Below are 18,657 nucleotides of genomic sequence, written 5' to 3' on the forward strand. Positions count from 1 at the left end.
TTCTGATCATGGAACTTTTGCATTTTAAATGTTTGATTACACCCACATTTTAAAAGCAATAATACCCTGCATCTCCTCTGGGGATGAACATCGCTTTGTGCCTTTGTCTAAATGTCAATAGCGTATCTTTTGATGAATTTTTTACAGAGATTTCCCCCTTTGCTAGACGAAAAGGAAAGTAATTTCAGAGGAGGAGCAGGCTAATATGTTATGATTAAAGATTTCTAAAACAATTTTCTTTGGAATAACTTTGCACCCATGACTTGTGCACAATAGGACATGTGTATAAAGTATATAAAGTCAATTTTGTTTTCATGTTGACATTAAAACACAGCTCTGAATTTCCAGACTCTAGACGGATGCCGTTTGAAAAAGAAAAACATCAATATGGTACACAGCTGGTGTCGACGCTGACACAAAGATGTGTTTATTTCAAAAGGAGGGTTAAAAGTATTGGGGTCAGTTTGTATGTAAGAGACAGACAGGACTGTGCTTCCTAAACACATTATTAATAAACGGTAGTTTAATCAGCTTGCCTTTCGAAGGATTATTTTTAGGTTGGCGAATTTCACAGCATGTCTGTGGCGGCGGCTGTCAGTAATGTAATTTTATACTCTTTTCCGCTCTCACTAGTATTTATTTTTGGATGATATGATATTGGAAAGCTCTTTCACTGAAAGGCAGTCTCCGTCAGTTCACTGCACTAAGCCAGTAATTCTCAACGTTTTATTTATTTCTTTTTGCTGCAAGACCTAGATTTTACATTGGATATCGAGTGATGACCCAACATAATACTAAAATCAAACGGAAATGTTCTTAAAATAAAATATTAAAATGTATTGAAATTAACATGAAGTTCTTAAGCCAAGTGCAATTGACCGATTTAAGTGACAAAGTTTAATTTAATTTCTGGATGGAGTTGTACGACGTTTAATGTCGTCAACAACAAGAGAAGTTGGAGTGTTTTCTCCCTCTCTTTCAAAGGTTCATTTTTCAAAGGTATTGTTCAGTCCTAGCAAAATATGATTTGATGAATTGCATTTTACTAATTACAATTAGCATAGTTTCTTTTCCGTTTGAGAACCACTGAACCCAATGATTTGAAAAATAATTAGGATAACATATTGATAAATAATTGTAATAATTTGTCATTTTAATTGTAAGTTTTTAGGCAATTAATTCTGAATACACCAGCTTGCATCTTGTTTTGTATTTGTGAAAAAGGACATAAAAAGATGGCCATCTGTCAAGTACTTTCAAATGCAAAATAGGTAAATGAAACAACAAATGCGTTATTCTTTTTTCAAAGTTTTGTTAACACCTTGAAATAATAACGTTGAATATCATAACGACTTAATGCTGTGAGAAAGTGGTTTGAATCTGTTCTGCAATTTATTACAGGTAGTAGCGTGCATAGATCAGTAATGCTTTTTTATTTAGATGTTTATCTCCAATTAGTCTCTAAGGTCAAAAGTGGTACATTTGTTATATAGATGAATGGCATGCATTCAGGTGAAAAAGAAATGCGCTTTCTGAATAGACATTCAAACCCTTATTAAATTAATTGGCCTTTTTGCTGATGCTTTGTTCATTTGAGGATTTTGAGTGCTTTGCATTCTTTCAAGGTCACATTGGTATCTCTACCTCCCAAATGGATTCTCTAATGATCTCTTTCTCTCTCTCCCTCTCTTTCTCGTTCCTTTCCAGAGCATCAGAGAGATCCCACCTGGCTTTGTTAAGCTTACATGCCTGTGAAATGACCGTATCTTCTGCTTGCCCTCCTGTGGAGTGAGCAGTTGTCCTTGACAGTGAAACTGAGATAAAGAGACTCATTCTCCTCCTATGGATTACAGACCCATAGGTCTGAACACCCTGACGTGGGTCAGTCATCATTCACAGACTTCTCCCAGTGCCGTCAAGCTCCTTCGCTATTGCATAAAATGCTGGAGTTGGAATTTATGTTCTGGACAATTTAACGTCAGGTATGAATATCCCTAACTTTAGGACCAGAGATACAGCAGACGAGGTCGTAGAAGCTTGAGAAGCGCCTCACCTCAGAGATGCAGACTGATGATCTTTTTGCCAAAAAGCTTCAAGCCTTGAATGGGAATATGGGACCTCCTGGCCCGAATACACAAGGAACACCAGCAGTGCCCAAGATGGGCATACGCGCAAGAGTGTCAGATTGGCCACAGAAGAAGGATGGCCACGGTCCACCACCCAGGTATGAGAGCCTAATGACATCCTTCCAGAATGGACAACCCAGTCAATCGGCAGAAGATGTGGTCAAACAAAGCCCGGGTTCTCCTCCCAATCCTAGCTTTCTGGAGACAAAATATGGTCTTGGTAACCTTCTGAGCCACTCTCCTGGTAAAGTTCAACACGCTCTCCAGAAGAGGAGCAACAGTGACGTCACCATCAGTGATATAGGGGCGGAGGACATGGATCAGACAACAATCAACCCCAATACAGGTGCCACTTTGCACAGAGAATATGGAAGCACATCCTCCATCAATCGCCAGGGTTTGCCCAATGAAGGGTTTTTGGGCAATTTGAAGGGTTTCCAGTCGGAACACTCAGAGCAACCGAGCGCACCACCTCCACATGGCTTTCCGGAGTTTCGTCGGTTTCCGGAGACCGCCGTTTCTCCAAGTCTCCAGACTGCTGCGCAGATTGCACGGGGGGACATTCTCTGCATTCCGAACTACTCAGACTATGTGGATAGTTCGCTCTTCTACAGTCGGGAAAGGGAGAAGTCCTTCCTACAGCGGCAGAAATCTGAAAAGGGCGAGACATCCATATTCCGCAGGCTGAAGACCATGAAAAGCGAGCAGCGGCAACTTGGCGAACACGACGATTGCAGCAGACATGGTCGTCCATTGAGTTTCCAGAGATGCTTCGCCCACTATGATGTCCAGAGCGTGCTTTTTAATATTAGCGAGGCTGTTACTAATCGTGCAAACTTAGCACGTCGGAAGAATATTACAACGGGGGCTTCTGCAGCGTCCCAACACCAAATTGGTGGGGGATTGGACAGTTCTGACCCCTTACCTATTTGTGAGTCCCCTTTGGACAGCTGTGAGGAACTTGGGCAAAAAGCTTGCACCGATCCTGACGAAGGGGATGGGAAGAGCAATGGTTTGGTGCTGACATGCCCGTACTTCCGTAACGAGATTGGTGGTGAAGGGGAAAGGAAATTGAGTGCCACCAAACCAAACAGTGGATCCCACAACAATGTGGGTGACAATTATACTATTGAGTCATCTTTAAGCTCACACTGCACCAACGCGGGGGTTTCTGTCTTGGAAATGTCCCGTGAGAATTATGCCTCTCGTGAAAATTATGCTGTTCCACGGGATTGCATCAAACGCTACATCATTGAGCACATTGACATGGGTGCTTACTACTATCACAAATTCTTCTTCAATAAAGGTATGTTTTTTTTTTTTACAAACTAAACCTTGAATTCATGGGTCTACAGAATAGCAATAGTGCTCTATAGTGATTGATGATCTCACTTAGTAACCAATATAACTGTAATGTGTATCTCTCACTTGTATAATGTTGACACCTTCTTATTCTCTTTTCTTGAAAGAGCACCAGAACTATTTTGGTGTTGATGAGAACTTGGGTCCGGTGGCAGTTAGCATTCGGAGAGAAAAGCTGGAGGAGGGGAAGGAGGGCCCACAGTATAATTATAGGGTCATCTTCAGGACCAGTGAGGTAGGACGGCACCTATTAAACACTGTTTTACCACATTATTTAACAGACCTCTGTATATCCATTGGTCTTTGAGCTAGTCAAGTTCAGGGGTTTAAGTTACGGGAAGGGCATGTCCAAACTTAATATTATTATTGTTATTATTTTTTAAATTTATTCAATTAGTTTTGCATAAGTGCAATAAAATCTTAAATAAGCTGAGAACGTTTACTGCATGTTTTTAACAGATTATGAGTGGACTTCTCATTCATTTATAATTTATTTCCACCTTCCCATTAAGTACATTTCCCAATGCTTTTACATCATCTCCTCTGAATACAAATCCGAGCTACCTCAATAATAGCATTGATTGTTTTGGAAATCAGCTCAAGATGGATGATGTCTGTGGTGTACTATTGATTTTTCCATGTATGGTGATATAAATTACCTCACTGTACTACATGAGTCTCACCACTGATGCTATAACAGTCCCAACCAGTAAGGCTTTCAAATGGCAAGAGATCTTTCATATGCGGCCTGCCAGGGGTTTTCCTAAGGGTGACTGGATAGTTTGCTGAATTGGCGGTTGAGCGTACAATGGCCCTCTTGCTAAAAGCCAAAGCGTTACTTCAGCATTCGCCACAGTTAGTTGAACTCAATTATTCATCGAAAAGGTTGGCAGGGCATGTCGCTGGATTCAGCACCATAGACGAGGCACTCTTAAAGAGTGCTTTGCCATTTGAGAGACCAGAATGGTTTATCCATCTGTTCAGTAATAGGATTCGTGCGTGCCGTGTATTTCATTTAATGGATACATTTGCTCAGTTCCACCAACAATATGAACTATTTCCTTCTTTTCTATGAATATAAACTTCTGTCTTCACTCTGTCCATTTTCAGCTCACCACTTTGAGAGGCTCAATCATGGAGGATGCCGTCCCCTCCACGGTAAAGCATGGGACGTCACGTGGTCTCCCTCTTAAAGAGGTGCTGGAGTACGTAGTTCCCGAGGTCAACATTCAGTGCCTCAGACTGGCCACCAGCTCACCTAAAGTCCCAGAACAACTGCTGAAGCTAGATCAGCAGGGGGTACGTACAGTACTAAAATGTCTACAGATAGTTTTACACATAGAAAGTGTGTTGCTCATTTATTTGATTTTACCTTTTTAAATACCATATTTATATATTTTTTTTTTTAGTTATCATGCTAGAAGAACGTACTTGAGCTAACATAGCATGTAATTACGAGCACAATGCTTTTTACAAGTTTAAATCACGTAATTGCAGTAATTATGTCATGGCGTGAACGCACCTACACTTACTTAAACCAAAAAAACTGATTTGCCACATAGCTTGTCATCAATTAGTTAAGATATGCTGTGATTTGAAAATTCAACATGGATTTTTATTCTTATTTTACATGTAGGCCTATACACAGATGTTTCATGGAACTTTAGGTCATGAATATTTGCCTCAAAAGTCATGGAAATGTATTGGTAGAAATGTGTATGAACCCTGCTGTATTGTTCAGTCAACATACAAGACCAGAACTATTATTATTAACTATTATTTTATGATGTGCTCATATTAAAAGAGAGACTGCATAGAATATTTCTTTCTTAATTTATTTGTTTTATGTTTGTTATGCCATATGACCATTTAAAAAAAAAAAAAAAAAATGTTTAAGTCGACAGTTTATTAATTAATTTAATTTAATCTTGTAAACTAAATGTAGCAGTTACAGGACCTAAGGTATACTGTTTCCCTTATGCAGATATGACTATTTTAATGACAAATGTTGATGTTAAATATAATACTTCCATTAACTTTTTTTGTTAACTACCCAAATATATGCTTCTTTTGTAAGTGCAACCATAAGCATTTCCCACAATACAGACAGGCTGTAAAGTAATCGTACCACCGTTTGGACAGTAAGAGACAGTTTGGCTAACACAAAGTGACAGGAGGGAAGAAACCTTCATTCTCCGTGATGATTCATTGCAAACAATGTACAATGTTGTGAACCGTACATGTCCGCAAGGCCTGTAATTACTAAGACATAATCAAGTGGGGGTTTAAGAAACCATCAGTTATATCCTTCATGTCCCATTCGCTTAGTTTTATTGCATACTGATAAAACCAGAAACAGATGTTTTAACCTCTGCTGATGATGTGACATCCTTAAAAGCTGTTGTTCATTTGATAACTTAAGCAAGATTGAGCTTGTAAAGTAGTTCCTTTGGGCAAGGCGCCTATCAGGTGCTGCTGATGGCCTTACAACATTTCCGTTTGAGGGTTCAAATTACAGGTGTGTCTGGATAAGACAGTGTTTTACTAAAGGAACCTTTTATAGAAAACAAAGATCCAATTACTTATTGACGGACTTCTTAGACTGAGAGTTGAACAGAGAGATGAGCAGTTTTGTCAGTAAATTGACTGAATGGAATCTGAGAAGCAGTAAAAGTCTTGATCGATATTGCAGCCACACGACGGGCCAGAGTGGAAACCCTGAACAGTAACCCTGTAGATTCAGAACAATGAATGCATTGAGTGCAGATAGTTGTTAAATTAATGATGGTAATTATTTCAAATGGTATTTAGTCATCTCAAATCAATCAAGTTCAACGAATACCTTATTGAGGACCTCATTGTAAAATGATGATTCAACTATTGTCCGCCCTTCCAGCATTCAGACAGGAGGTAACTAGTTTTCAAGGCAAATTATTCAGCAAAACCACAGAAAACATCACCATGGCAACCACCTAGCTACACATAACGGGCCACTTGACCCATCTGAGACGCTACCAACTGTGACCAGCAACACTTAGGGTGAAAATGAAAGAAAATCATTGCTTGTCTTATGCTTTCTTGAGTCCCCGTCTTTGTCGGGGTTTTTTTTTTTTTTTCTTCATCGCGCCTTCATACTCTCTCCCTGTTCTACCCCCTCTTTGATAATGGCTTTTTTGGGTGGTTTTGCTATTCCCCTCTAGACTGTTGGTGGCATTTTTATGGGACAAAAGCCAAAGCAATTGTAAGAATAGCACTAAAATTGCTTTTACCATTTTTAAAAAATTGGTACGGGGTGGGAATTATGGGTGATTTTGGACAATTATTGTAGACCTCTTCAAAATTCCTATGTCATTGTAAACCAGCTTTCTTCAGATTGTCCCCCTTTCAGCATTTCATATTATTTTTGTTAAGTATCATATCTTTTAAATTATCTTTTAATAATTGTCCAAATAAATGCTTGTTTGGCTGTCTGGTTCCATAGCCTCTTCCTTTAGTTTCTGGCTGGTATGTGTCTCTCATACATTATGCAAAAGTGGCATCTGAGACCAGTCTGCATGTCATTATGTGTCAGGCTTTTGCATTGATTGATAGCACTTAACATGACTATATCACCACTTGTGGTAGACAATGTATATTACCAGAACATAATGTGCTTTAAAAGTGTGTTAAATGTTTTCCTGTAGACTATGTTGAAGATTGGATAAATGTATATCTTTTATTTTTATTTTTAACTGTGCTCTCTTGTGAGGTCGTTATTTTTTTTTTAGAAGTGCTTCTAAATTGATTCTGTTATGTAATAAATCCTGCCATGTAATATGTAAGGGACAGTGTTGTTATTTTTAACTGAAATATATTTTTCGCTAATTGAAATAGCAGAAAAGCAGAAATAAAATAAAGATATACATATAAAATGTGTATTAAATAATAAAAACGTTCACAAATATTAGAGATATTGGCAACTAATTGAAATATATAAGTGACTAAAGCACATAACAAAATGACTACAACCTAAACTAAAATTAAAAAGAAAACATAAAATTAAAGCTAATTCAAAATATTAATACTATATTATTAAAATACTATAATGGTATATAGATAATACTAAAATAGCACTGGTAACACAGGTAAAGGGTTAATATACAGTCAGGGTGGTCATTATTGCAGAATAAACGCAGAAAGGATGATCAAGACCCTGAGCCAAGTGTTTTTTTATTAAACAGTATGAGTTTAAATCATTTTATTATATGTAAATAAAGAGACCACAGAATGATACAATACATGAAAGGACTACAGTCTAGAAGATCAGTGTCCCGGAACGAGTAAAATGTACTGTACAGTGTAAAAAATACATAAAAAAATGACCACAGAATGCAGTGATTGGCCAGTAGGCTATTTCAGAGAGCCATGTAATTAGGGTTGAGGGAAGGATGTAATAGCTGGCGCAAACTTGTAGGGAGATGTACAGAAAAACTTGTCAAATATCATTACGATGATTGAAACTGATTGTGTTTTTACTCTTTGAAATTTGTAGCTGAGTTACCAGCACAAAGTGGGCATCCTGCACTGCCAGGCCGGGCAGAGCACAGAGGAGGAGATGTACAATAACGAGAGTGGTAGTCCCGCACTGGATGAGTTCCTGGATTTACTTGGTCAGAGAGTCCGACTGAAGGGGTTCAGCAAGTACAGGGCACAGCTGGACAACAAAAGTGAGTGCTCTTCTCACGATGATATCTTCAAAATATTTGAATGTTTGATCCGCGTTCACCGCTGTGATTCTTTGACAAGCTGCTTGGCAGCTTCGGGTTCATTTCTGAAATGGGTTTTGTTAATACCATATTTGTTCTCAGTCAGTGCAAATAGGGCAATGGACAGTTTCTCATAATCTCTTAGTCTGTGCAGATGAGCCATTTGCAAATTAATATTGAACTGCAAGAGACTAATTTTGTATTTCATCATGTGTATGTGTCTTTAATATACTGCTTTTATACTCGTATGTGTGATATAATCACATGTTCTCTGCAGCGGACTCCACTGGCACTCACTCTCTCTACACCACCTATAAAGACTTTGAGCTGATGTTTCACGTCTCTACAATGCTGCCCTACACGCCCAACAACAGGCAACAAGTGAGTCAGACTTTCAGTGATCACATGACCTCAAAAATATTAAGCAGCACTATTGTTTTCAACATTGATAATAAGAAATGTTTCCTGAGCCGCAAATCAGCATTTTATAATGATTTCTGAAGGATCATGTGACACTGAAGACTGGAGTAATGATGCTGAATATTCAGCTTTACCATCACAGGAATAAACTACTTTTTACTTTCAAATGGTAGTAAATGATCACGTTTTCATATAAAATGTAGATATTTAACACATGTGCTTTGGTCCCATTATTATTTTAGTATTACAAACAAAAAAGCAGATAGTCCAAGATAGAGCAGCCTTCCTGCTGATTTATGCACACTTGAATAAGCACCTGGTCAAATGAGATTCAGGTCTGATCACTTACTCGGTCGTGTCTACACAAAACTCTTTCAGCCGTCGTCAGCTCTCTCTTCAAGTGCCGGGTCTTGATCTGTGATCTGTGCATCTACAGACCTCACAGAGCCCAGACCAATTGTCCTGCATCCTGCTAATTGTAAACACTTCAGCGGGCAGGCCACGTTGTCATGGCAACCGTCTGAATGCCCCCGTCTTAAAAAAAAATACAAAATGAAAAAAAAGAGCTCCCTTTTCAGTTGCACAGTGAAAAGCAAGACGTATCAAGGATGATTATTAAGAATGTCATTTTTTTGATGCATTTATTTGGTGGAACAAATTTTAAAAGATTTATTTCCTTCATCCGCTGTACTTTTTAATGGGCGGAACAATCCTAATAGAGTCGTAGATTAATTTAACACCATAACAGCTTTCCGTCAATGACTTCCTGAAATCCCCATGGATAGACTGAGCTCAGTCGGATAATGAAATTGTGATTTGTGCTTTTAAAAGAAAGCTGTTTTTACAGAATGATTAGAAAGAGAAGTAAAGGAGCCCTTGAAAGTGTCTTTATTTGGCTGATTTGTGGGATTTGTGGTTTTCTGTCCATAGGATCATGGACCAATAGGGATAATCTTAGAATATAAGCTGGTGAAGATCTCCACAGCTTTGAGTTTTAGTTCACTACACCTCTGATCTCTCTCTCTCTCTCTCTCTCTCTCTCTCTCTCTCTCTCTCTCTCTCTCTCTCTCTCTCTCTCTCTCTCTCTCTCTCTCTCTCTCTCTCTCTCTCTCTCTCTCTCTCTCTCTCTCTCTCTCTCTCTCTCTCTCTCTCTCTCTCTCTCTCTCTCTCTCTCTCTCTCTCTCTCACTCTCACTCTCACTCTCTCACTCTCTCTCTGCTGACAAAGAGATTAGTCCAAGGGATCTACAGTAGACTACAGCTAAACCTTTATATTTACACGTTACCTAAGCTTTATTACAAACAGTTATTTGTCCAGTGTGCAGTACATGTTACAATTATGTTTCGTCAAGTACAATGTCCATGAGCTTGATGCGTTCACTTTATTTTGTGTTTTTATGTTTTTATTTTATGTGCTCTGTGTTGACTTTCTTCCTATGATCTGTTCCCCTATTCAGCTACTGAGGAAGAGGCACATTGGAAATGACATCGTTACCATAATTTTCCAGGAACCAGGAGCTTTTCCATTCACACCCCAAAACATACGCTCTCACTTTCAACATGTCTTCATCATCGTCAAAGTCCACAATCCTTGTACAGAGCATGTGTGTTACAGGTAAGATGTACAATGTCAATTAATTATCATTTTCAGCCTAGCCTGTTCAATACATGCTTCTGTTTTCCAATACGGATGGTGGTTTGGTTTATACATGTGTCTTTGCTGAACTAAATACTGTTTTTAAAGTCATGCCTAACCCATCCTGAATAAATCCAATTTTGTAAATTAGAGATTTCATCTTAGTGGGACAGGGGGTGGAGGCAGATGAAGATGCTTTCCAAACAGCTTGGTGACAGTCAGATTTGACCTCTCAGAACGATAGGGAGGATTAAAGGATAAGATCGAAGGGAATTCAATTTCCAGTCTTATTTACTCAGTGTGTACCTCTTAAGCTTGTTCAGCGTAACATTGCAGAGAGCTGAAGGAGGCTGGAACCTGTCTCAAAGCAAAATTGCCTGTCTCATCTTCTGAACAGATCTGTGAGAGACTTCTGCGGCATGATTTCAGAATTGATGTCAATGATGAAGTCAAACGGAAAAACCTCTCTATGCATTTTTTTCTCACAGGAACAATGTGCTTCCCGCCTTTGTGCATATGACATATTAATGTTGAATGTGGAAATGATATCTCCTATCCTATCTTAATATTATATATGCAAGTATTTAAATAAATGATATATATGTATATATATATATATATATATATATATATATATATACATGCATACATACATGCATACATGCATACATGATCTAACATTCTAATCTATATTATGTTATATTATATTACATTATTAGATGTTGTTCAAAAGTTTGGGGTCGCAAGGGTCTTTTATGTTTTGAAAGAAGTCTCTTGTGATAGATTTTTTAGGATTCTTTGATGCTTATAACAGCATTTATTTGAAGTGACTAAACTCTTTTCATCATATTTCTAGTGTTGCGGTTGCCAGATCCAAAGATGTGCCTCCGTTTGGACCTCCCATACCCAAGGGAGTGATGTCCCAAAGTCTGCCGTTTTCCGGGACTTCCTTCTAGCCAAGGTGATCAACAGCGAAAACGCAGCCCACAAGTCTGAGAAGTTCCGCGCCATGGCGTCGCGTACCCGCCAGGAATACCTTAAAGACCTAGTGTTAAACTTCACCGGTGCAACGCCTGTGGACGCATCAGGTGCAAAATTCAGCTTCATCACCCTAGGCGCCAAAAGGAAGGAACGCAGCCGCCCAAGGAACAATGCTCATCTGCAAAGTACGGGAGCCATCACATGGTCGGTGGTAGCCCGGGACAGCTGCCAGTCCACCGATATCGGTTGTTTGCTGTCCATCTCCCGCGAGTTTGTGGCGCTCATTGAGGAAGCAACTCGGGAAGTGGTTTTCAACTGTTACTGCAAGGACGTCATTGGTTGGAGCTCGTCCTCCACGGTTGGCAGGGTGAAGCTCTTTTACGAGCGTGGCGACTGTGTGGTGTTTTCCGTGCAGGACGGATGCCCAGAGGAAGTTCGAGAGGTCGTACAGCGATTAGAGGTATGAGTAGCCAATCCAAGAGGAAAGATCAATTTTAATCTAAGCTGAAGCTCAGACCAAGCTTGCCCTTTTACTGTGAATAAGCGAGCAGTGTTGGTCTACAGGATCAAGTTTCTCTCGCAATCAGGGGCCAAGGGTTAATGAATTAGCATTATAAAGGTAGAAAGACCATGTTAGAGCAGATCACAGTACCTTAGTTTACCTTAAGCTTACCAGAACCATTCACTTTATTCACTTTGGGATAAGTACATACATCAACACACGCCTTAATAAAACAATATTAGTTCCACTTCTTTCTTTATTGCCACCCATTCATGCTCAGTTGGGCCAGACCTGCAGGCTACAGTGCAATGGAGGCTTAAATGGGTATACATGCTGTTTATTGTGATCGACCCAGGCAGCATGTGTGGTCCATTCTCTTTGTGAGATTTGACAGCTTGTAAAATTCTGTGCTTTAACTTTTCACAAGCTCTTAAATGTGTTTTTTACATTGGGTGGTTTGCTGTCATTATCATAGCATTTGTGCAGCAGACCATCAGCACTAAATTAAAACTCAGTCATCATTTACTCACCCTCGTGTCATTCTGTATTGCTGACTTTTCTTACGTGGAACACAAGACGTATTTTAGTTAAAAGTATTGTAGTTTATTTGTTTTGGTCCATAAAATAAAAGTCAGTGACTTTTTTTGTACCCCATTGGCTTGCATTGATTAAGAACATCCTTTTCTCTTGTGCAGAAGAAAGTGAGTGAATACAGGTTAAGAACGACTTGAGGGTTTACACTTTTGGGTGAATTGTCCCTTTAATTTATGATTTATGATTATATTGTATGTTTTAAGCATTTCAATTAAAATCTAGGTGTTGGGGGGGGGGGGGGGGGGGGGTGTAAAAGCCAATCTAGGTGTAAAAGCCAATCTGCGTCTAATTAAACCCTTTCAGTAACACTTTAGGGTCCAATTCTAGGGTTTAGGGTCCAATGCTCACTAACTAGCTCACTAACTAGTAACTAGTTGCTTATTAGCATACATATTACTTGGATATTGGCTGTTTATTAGTACTTGTAAAGCACATATTAATGCCTTATTCTGCATGACCATATTCTACATTTCTTAATCCTACCCAATACCTAAACATAACTACCTTACTAACTCTTAACAAGCAGTAATTAAGAGTTTATTGAGGCCAAAGTCGTAGTTAATAGTGAGGTAATAGTGAGAATTGGACCCTAATCTAAACTGTGACCATCCTTTCTAACTTAAAAAAGGAAAGCTTATACAGTATTGTTTTAAGCACCATAATCTCATCAAAGTGCTTTTGTTGTTTTTGTGGGTGCTTATAAAGATGCCTTTGGGCTCTTAGTAGCTTTGCAGAGTCTGAGTAAGATCAGAAACGGTTTGCTTAAAACTGTGTTTTTGGATAAAGTGCATTCAAAAGGTTTAAGCTGCTATATCACACATACGTTTGTTTTAGGTGTCAGATTCTCAGTTCGGGTTGTAGGAATGTGTTATTCATGAGACAATCAGCATGTTGTGCTCTCCCATGTTGGTTTGACATCGGTTAATTTCATCCTTCAGAGATCTGGCTTCAGTCATCATCTATATCTCTGCATACCTGCCAACCCATCTGCATGCTTACCTGTGCAGGACCTTCTGCCCATGATCACAGCACAGATTTTATCTTTAAAAGTCGCTGAGGTGACAAAAAGCCTCGTTTCAGATGGCTAAAGTAATTACGTCTGCTCTGTCTTCTCCGCAGATGGTCACCAGGGGTTGTGAGACGCTAGAGATGACCCTGCGCAGAAATGCCCTGGGACAGCTGGGCTTCCACGTCAACTTTGAGGGTGTGGTAGCCGATGTGGAGCCGTTCGGGTTCGCCTGGCAGGCAGGACTTCGCCCCGGATGCCGTTTGGTGGAGATCTGCAAGGTCGCTGTTGGGACTCTAACTCACGAGCAGATGATTGACTATCTGCGGACATCCACACCGGTTACTGTGGTGGTCATACACCCACACGAGGACGGCACCCCCAGAAGGTACAGTTGGTCCTCCATCTTCCATTGGTGGCTTTTCGTTTCCTCCTTACTTATTAAAATGTAAAAAAAAAATCTTTAAATTGTTCAAAATGCTGAAAATGTGTGTATTACTCAAAGATGCAGCATTTGTTATAAACCTGGTATTTTCTTTGTCATGGCCACATTTTCAAAAACAACCATTAAAACTGAACCTTTAATGCGGACAGATGGGCACACATGGGTAAACAGAGGTCATCTCCTAAAGAGAAGATTAATCCTCTTGGGATAATCTGTGAATGATATGATTATAGTCTGCTTTTTTTTTTTTTTGAGCCTTTACATGAAAGAAACCAACTGTCCTGAAATAGAAAGCGACCCAGAACCCTGTTGAACTTTGTTGAACACGTGCCTCATGTTCTGTTTGCTCATTTCAGAAGAGCTGAGGGCTTACCAAGAACATCTGAAGGCTGAGATTAAAGTGACCCTCTAGACTGTCAATAACTGGATTGACTTTTATCGCCCCCCCCTGCAAGGCATGAAAGCCACAGATATCAAGCGCTCTGTGCTCTTTGTAAACACGAATTTATAGAAGATTGCTTGCATTTCTGGTTGACTTTAACTGCTCTAAATAGCTGTATCTTGGGCAAGTCGTTTCCAGAGAACTATAGTTAAAGCATGCCAGGACAAGTCAGGGTTATATTTGGCTACAGATCAGAGAGATGAGCAATAATATTGTGATTGGATGTCATTGGATTTTCAATTGGATCTAAAAAATACTTTAGTTCTGCAGTCTGTAGAGATGTCTCGAACTTTATAGTTAATGAACGTGCATGTTTTTTATTCGCAAGCCTTTGTTTGTAAGACATTTCTCAATTCCAAGAATTTGTGTGCGAGAGTCTAAGAGTGCATTGTTCTTCATAGAAGTACTTTTTGAAGTACTGTGTTTCATTGTAGAGGCTGTGAGAATCTGTCTTGAGAGCCCTCGCCTGTTCCAGCTCTTGGCTCAAGAAGATCACCAGAGATTCTTGTTTCGGAAGTATTTCAGTGCGTGTGGTTGGAACAGAGTGGATTAGTTCGGAAACGTATCATGAACCATCAATGAATCCCGCTGATGTGGGGTGGACTTGTGTTAATTTTCTGTTTGTTCTTTTGGTTTCTCCCTCTCTAATAACACCCGCCACAGATAATCACAGCAAAATACAGTACATCATTTATCTGATACCATTTGTCATCTCATTTGCGGATGTGTCTTTTCTCTTGCCAAACAGCCCTGCAGTGATTATCTTTTAATATTTTCTGCCAATTTCCCTAACAAAATCATCCCTTGATGCTGAATTTTGCATTTCACTTGCAATGACGGACTAGAAAAATACAATAGATTGATAAATTGGAATGGATTCATAGAAATAGCCTGGCTCTAAACACGGCTAACAATTATTTACAGTGGTGGGGTCCAAAAACCTGAGACCACTAGTAAAAAAATGCCTCTATTTTGCTTTTTTTCTCATTTAATTCACGTTTTTTGTTTTTAATTACAAATTATATTTTAGAATAACAATTGAGTGATAATTTGAAATGGAAAAATGAATTCTGAATGTGTTTGGTTAGATCTGTTGAAAGGAGTCACATGTCACTTTATATTATTCCAAATCGTGTGTGTGTGTGTGAGAGAGAGTGAGAGAACGTCAACAGCCGGAAGTTATCCAGTCAGCTCAGGGGCGTGAAGGAGGTTCTCCTGCTTTTGCGGGGCTCTGACCTGTAACTCAACTGCCATGATAATCCTCATTCCTTTGGAAGGATAGGTCTGCCCCCACAATGCTAATTTCAACCTCTCAGCAATTTCAAGGCTAATTAACTTTGGGTGGGGGGGGACGTGATCTATCCAAAAAAACAGGTTAATCCATAGTATGAATGTGATTAATCCCTGCTGGCTTTTCTATAATTAAATATGTTGTCAGGTACATGTCGTGCTGTTGATATAATGCAAGTTGTTTCTAAGTGGAGATAATCACTGGGTTCGCTGATGTAGGCGCCCCATGAACATGAAACGCACAATATGCTCGCTATCACAAAGCATGTATATCCTATATATCTTAGAAATCAGGTAATGATGCAAATGATGCTAGCTGGATGGTAAGCTGCAATTGTCCCTGTTTAAAGGATCAAGAATTTCTGCTTGCTAAACTGTAGAGGAAAGTAACTCGACCTGAAAACACAAATCAGTTTACTATTGTTCACCATGCTCAAAATGAGTCACTAAATAACATAGGTGGTCATCTGAGTCATCAAAAATAAAATGTGCGGCTATTTTGAGTGATGTGCGCCGATTTTAACTTATAAGCCCCTCTAATGTATCAAATAGATACAGTGGTAAATTGTCATACTATTTTACTCAATGATTATCATATGGACGGTGTAAGGTATTTACATGCTATGTAAAGTTAAAATGTTTGAGGTATGTTTTTTTTAAATAAATTAATACTTTTATTCTGCAAGGACATTAAATTGATCACATGACAGTAAAAACATTTAGAATGTTACCAAAGATTTCTATTTAAAATAAATACTGTTCTTTTGAACTTTCTCTTCATTAAAGAATCCTGGTTTCCACAAAAGCGGCACTACTTTTTTCAACATTGATCATAAGAAATGTTTCCCTGAGCAGCAATTCAGCATATTAGAATGATTTCTGAAGGATCATGTGACACTGAAGACTGGAGTAATGATGCTGAAAATTCAGCTTTGCCATCACAGTAATAAATTACATTTTATAATATATTAAAATGGAAAATAGTTAGTATTTCACAATATTGCTGCCTTTATTGTATTTAATAAATGCAGCAATGATAAGCATATGAGACATCTTTCAAAAAAATGAAAACATTTTAACAACCGCCTTAGTGACTTTATGAATATACAATGGTATTACTATGATATTATGTTCAAAATTCAACATTGTAACGTGTAAAACCCATGGTAATTTGTGTTTTTCAGAGGTGCCTCAGAGCTGTATCGTGTCCCCGTCATGGAGTACAAGACTCTTGGTGCCGGCCCTGGTTGGCACAGGATGACTCACGTTCCCCAAGGGCTGCCGCTGTCTCGAGTTTCTCCCACTCAGGGTCCAGATCAACCCTCCCCGGGCCAACAGATGTTCCAGTACGCTCAAGCTGCCATCTCACGCAGCACTTCTTTCGATAAGAAGTACCAGGATGGATCCAGGTAAGGAAATATGTGATAATCTCCTTCCAAACACATAATCTGCTCTTTCATTCAAATATTTACCTGTAATTTCACTAGTGTATATTATCATGATCCAAATCTCATATAAATGTGAGGAAAAAAATATAGGGAAGAGATGGAGATGCAGAGTGGATTGGTTTGGTTTGTGTAATTGATCTCAGCAAATACAGCACGTGGGTCATCCAGAATTCAGCTGTTTATTTGTGCACGTGCATTGATTTCTTCATGTCAATACAGTCTCTAGGCCTTTTCTGTTCTAGGCTGTCTCCTTTCACGGTTGATATTCAGAATAGATAACACCCATTTTTTATATAATGCTGATTGATCTGAACATTAGTTTTACATGGACCGCTAAAGCAAAAACATGCCTGAAGTCAGAAACAAGGACAAACTATTTTTTGGCTCATTATACACACTGAAAATGTATTTAATCGTCTTATATTATCTCTCTAAATAGTGCACTGCTTTTGCCAACTTCTCTTATTGTCATTACTGTAATGATGTCTGAATCCTGTTTTTTTTTTTTTTAAATCAACGTAAAAATATTACACTTTTAAAAAATCATTATACTATTAATTATATAGTATATAGTTGGTCGCCACTGTGAATGTGCCAACAAAGGTAGCAAACAGCTACACCTGGTTTTCATCGGGCTCGGCAACAGGAACTTTAAGGAACAATGATTCATAACTGTGATGTCTGATCATTCAGACATATCTCTGCTGACATATCCACTGGGAAACCCCGAAAGGGAGCATATAGAGGCTATTAAGGATGATACGTGCCACCCTGTGCATTCAAGGAAGCAAAAAAGTATGCAAAAAAGTCTGATGTGGCTTTGGCATTTTTCAGGAGACGCCTTTCAGGCTGAGCTAATTGGGAACTTGATTTTCCGGTGCTGTAGACTTGGGATCCCTTCATAATGCGTGTCTTCTTGTACAATTGAGTGACTGTGTGTTGCATGCGTGTGTCTTCACCTTGTCTGAAATGCACACACCTTTGTGGCCTCTTCACCCAGGCTGTCATCCCATCCTCAGCTGGGATCTGCGTTGCACATGGCATGTCATTCCTTCCTGGAGTATGTTTCTCTTATTTCCCCCTCTGGAATGCACAGACGTTCCCAGCCCTGGAGACACGGGGTCCTGCTATTAATAGAATCTGCTCCACCACTTTTTTTGACAGTGTTTCCTCCCTCCGGTCCAGAATATGAATGAGTCTTGTTGCAGTGCTCTCATTGCTTGTGCTACCAGAGTTTTGATTAATGAGCTCCTGCCCTGTGTTTGCTCATTGCAGGGTGTTGCAGGACTTTGAGATGGTTCAGAGTCCGTCTGGAAATCCCGGCCAGCACTACTGCAGTTCTCCCAGTAACCAATCAACCTCCAGTGACCCCGGTCCCTGCGGCACATGGGCCCAGAAAGCCGGTTATGATGGGTAATGAGATTCTGTTCGCCTCAGCCTTGTAACTCGGAAATAAAAGAGCCTAGCAGGTTTAGGGGTTATCACAAAAGTCTAATCATATGAGATTTGGTGCAAATCTTTGGTGCAAACAGAATCAGAGTAGGATGTCTAGTATGAGCTAATATTTCATGACTAGCTTAGTAAATATCAGCTGTTCTTTCACAGACAGACACAAAACACCAGAGGGTCTTGAAACCTCCCTGCCCCACCAATGCTAGGAT

The 18,657-nt window shown here is 39.3% G+C and overlaps 1 protein-coding gene across 1 annotated transcript in view; it reads left to right on the forward strand.

Moving 5' to 3' along the window:
• Positions 1-18,657, forward strand: part of sipa1l2 (signal-induced proliferation-associated 1 like 2) — a 66,307-nt gene that overhangs the window by 28,991 nt on the left and 18,659 nt on the right. Inside the window, 11 exon segments of the mRNA XM_079598017.1 lie at positions 1,708-3,432; positions 3,596-3,723; positions 4,599-4,787; positions 8,020-8,194; positions 8,511-8,614; positions 10,110-10,267; positions 11,145-11,206; positions 11,209-11,729; positions 13,485-13,759; positions 16,733-16,957; positions 18,272-18,409. Of these exon segments, the coding sequence (XP_079454143.1) occupies positions 2,061-3,432; positions 3,596-3,723; positions 4,599-4,787; positions 8,020-8,194; positions 8,511-8,614; positions 10,110-10,267; positions 11,145-11,206; positions 11,209-11,729; positions 13,485-13,759; positions 16,733-16,957; positions 18,272-18,409 (3,347 nt within the window). The 5' untranslated portion in view covers positions 1,708-2,060.

This window comes from Phoxinus phoxinus, assembly GCF_949152265.1.
Source record: "Phoxinus phoxinus genome assembly, chromosome: 22".
Taxonomy (NCBI): Eukaryota; Metazoa; Chordata; class Actinopteri; order Cypriniformes; family Leuciscidae; genus Phoxinus; species Phoxinus phoxinus.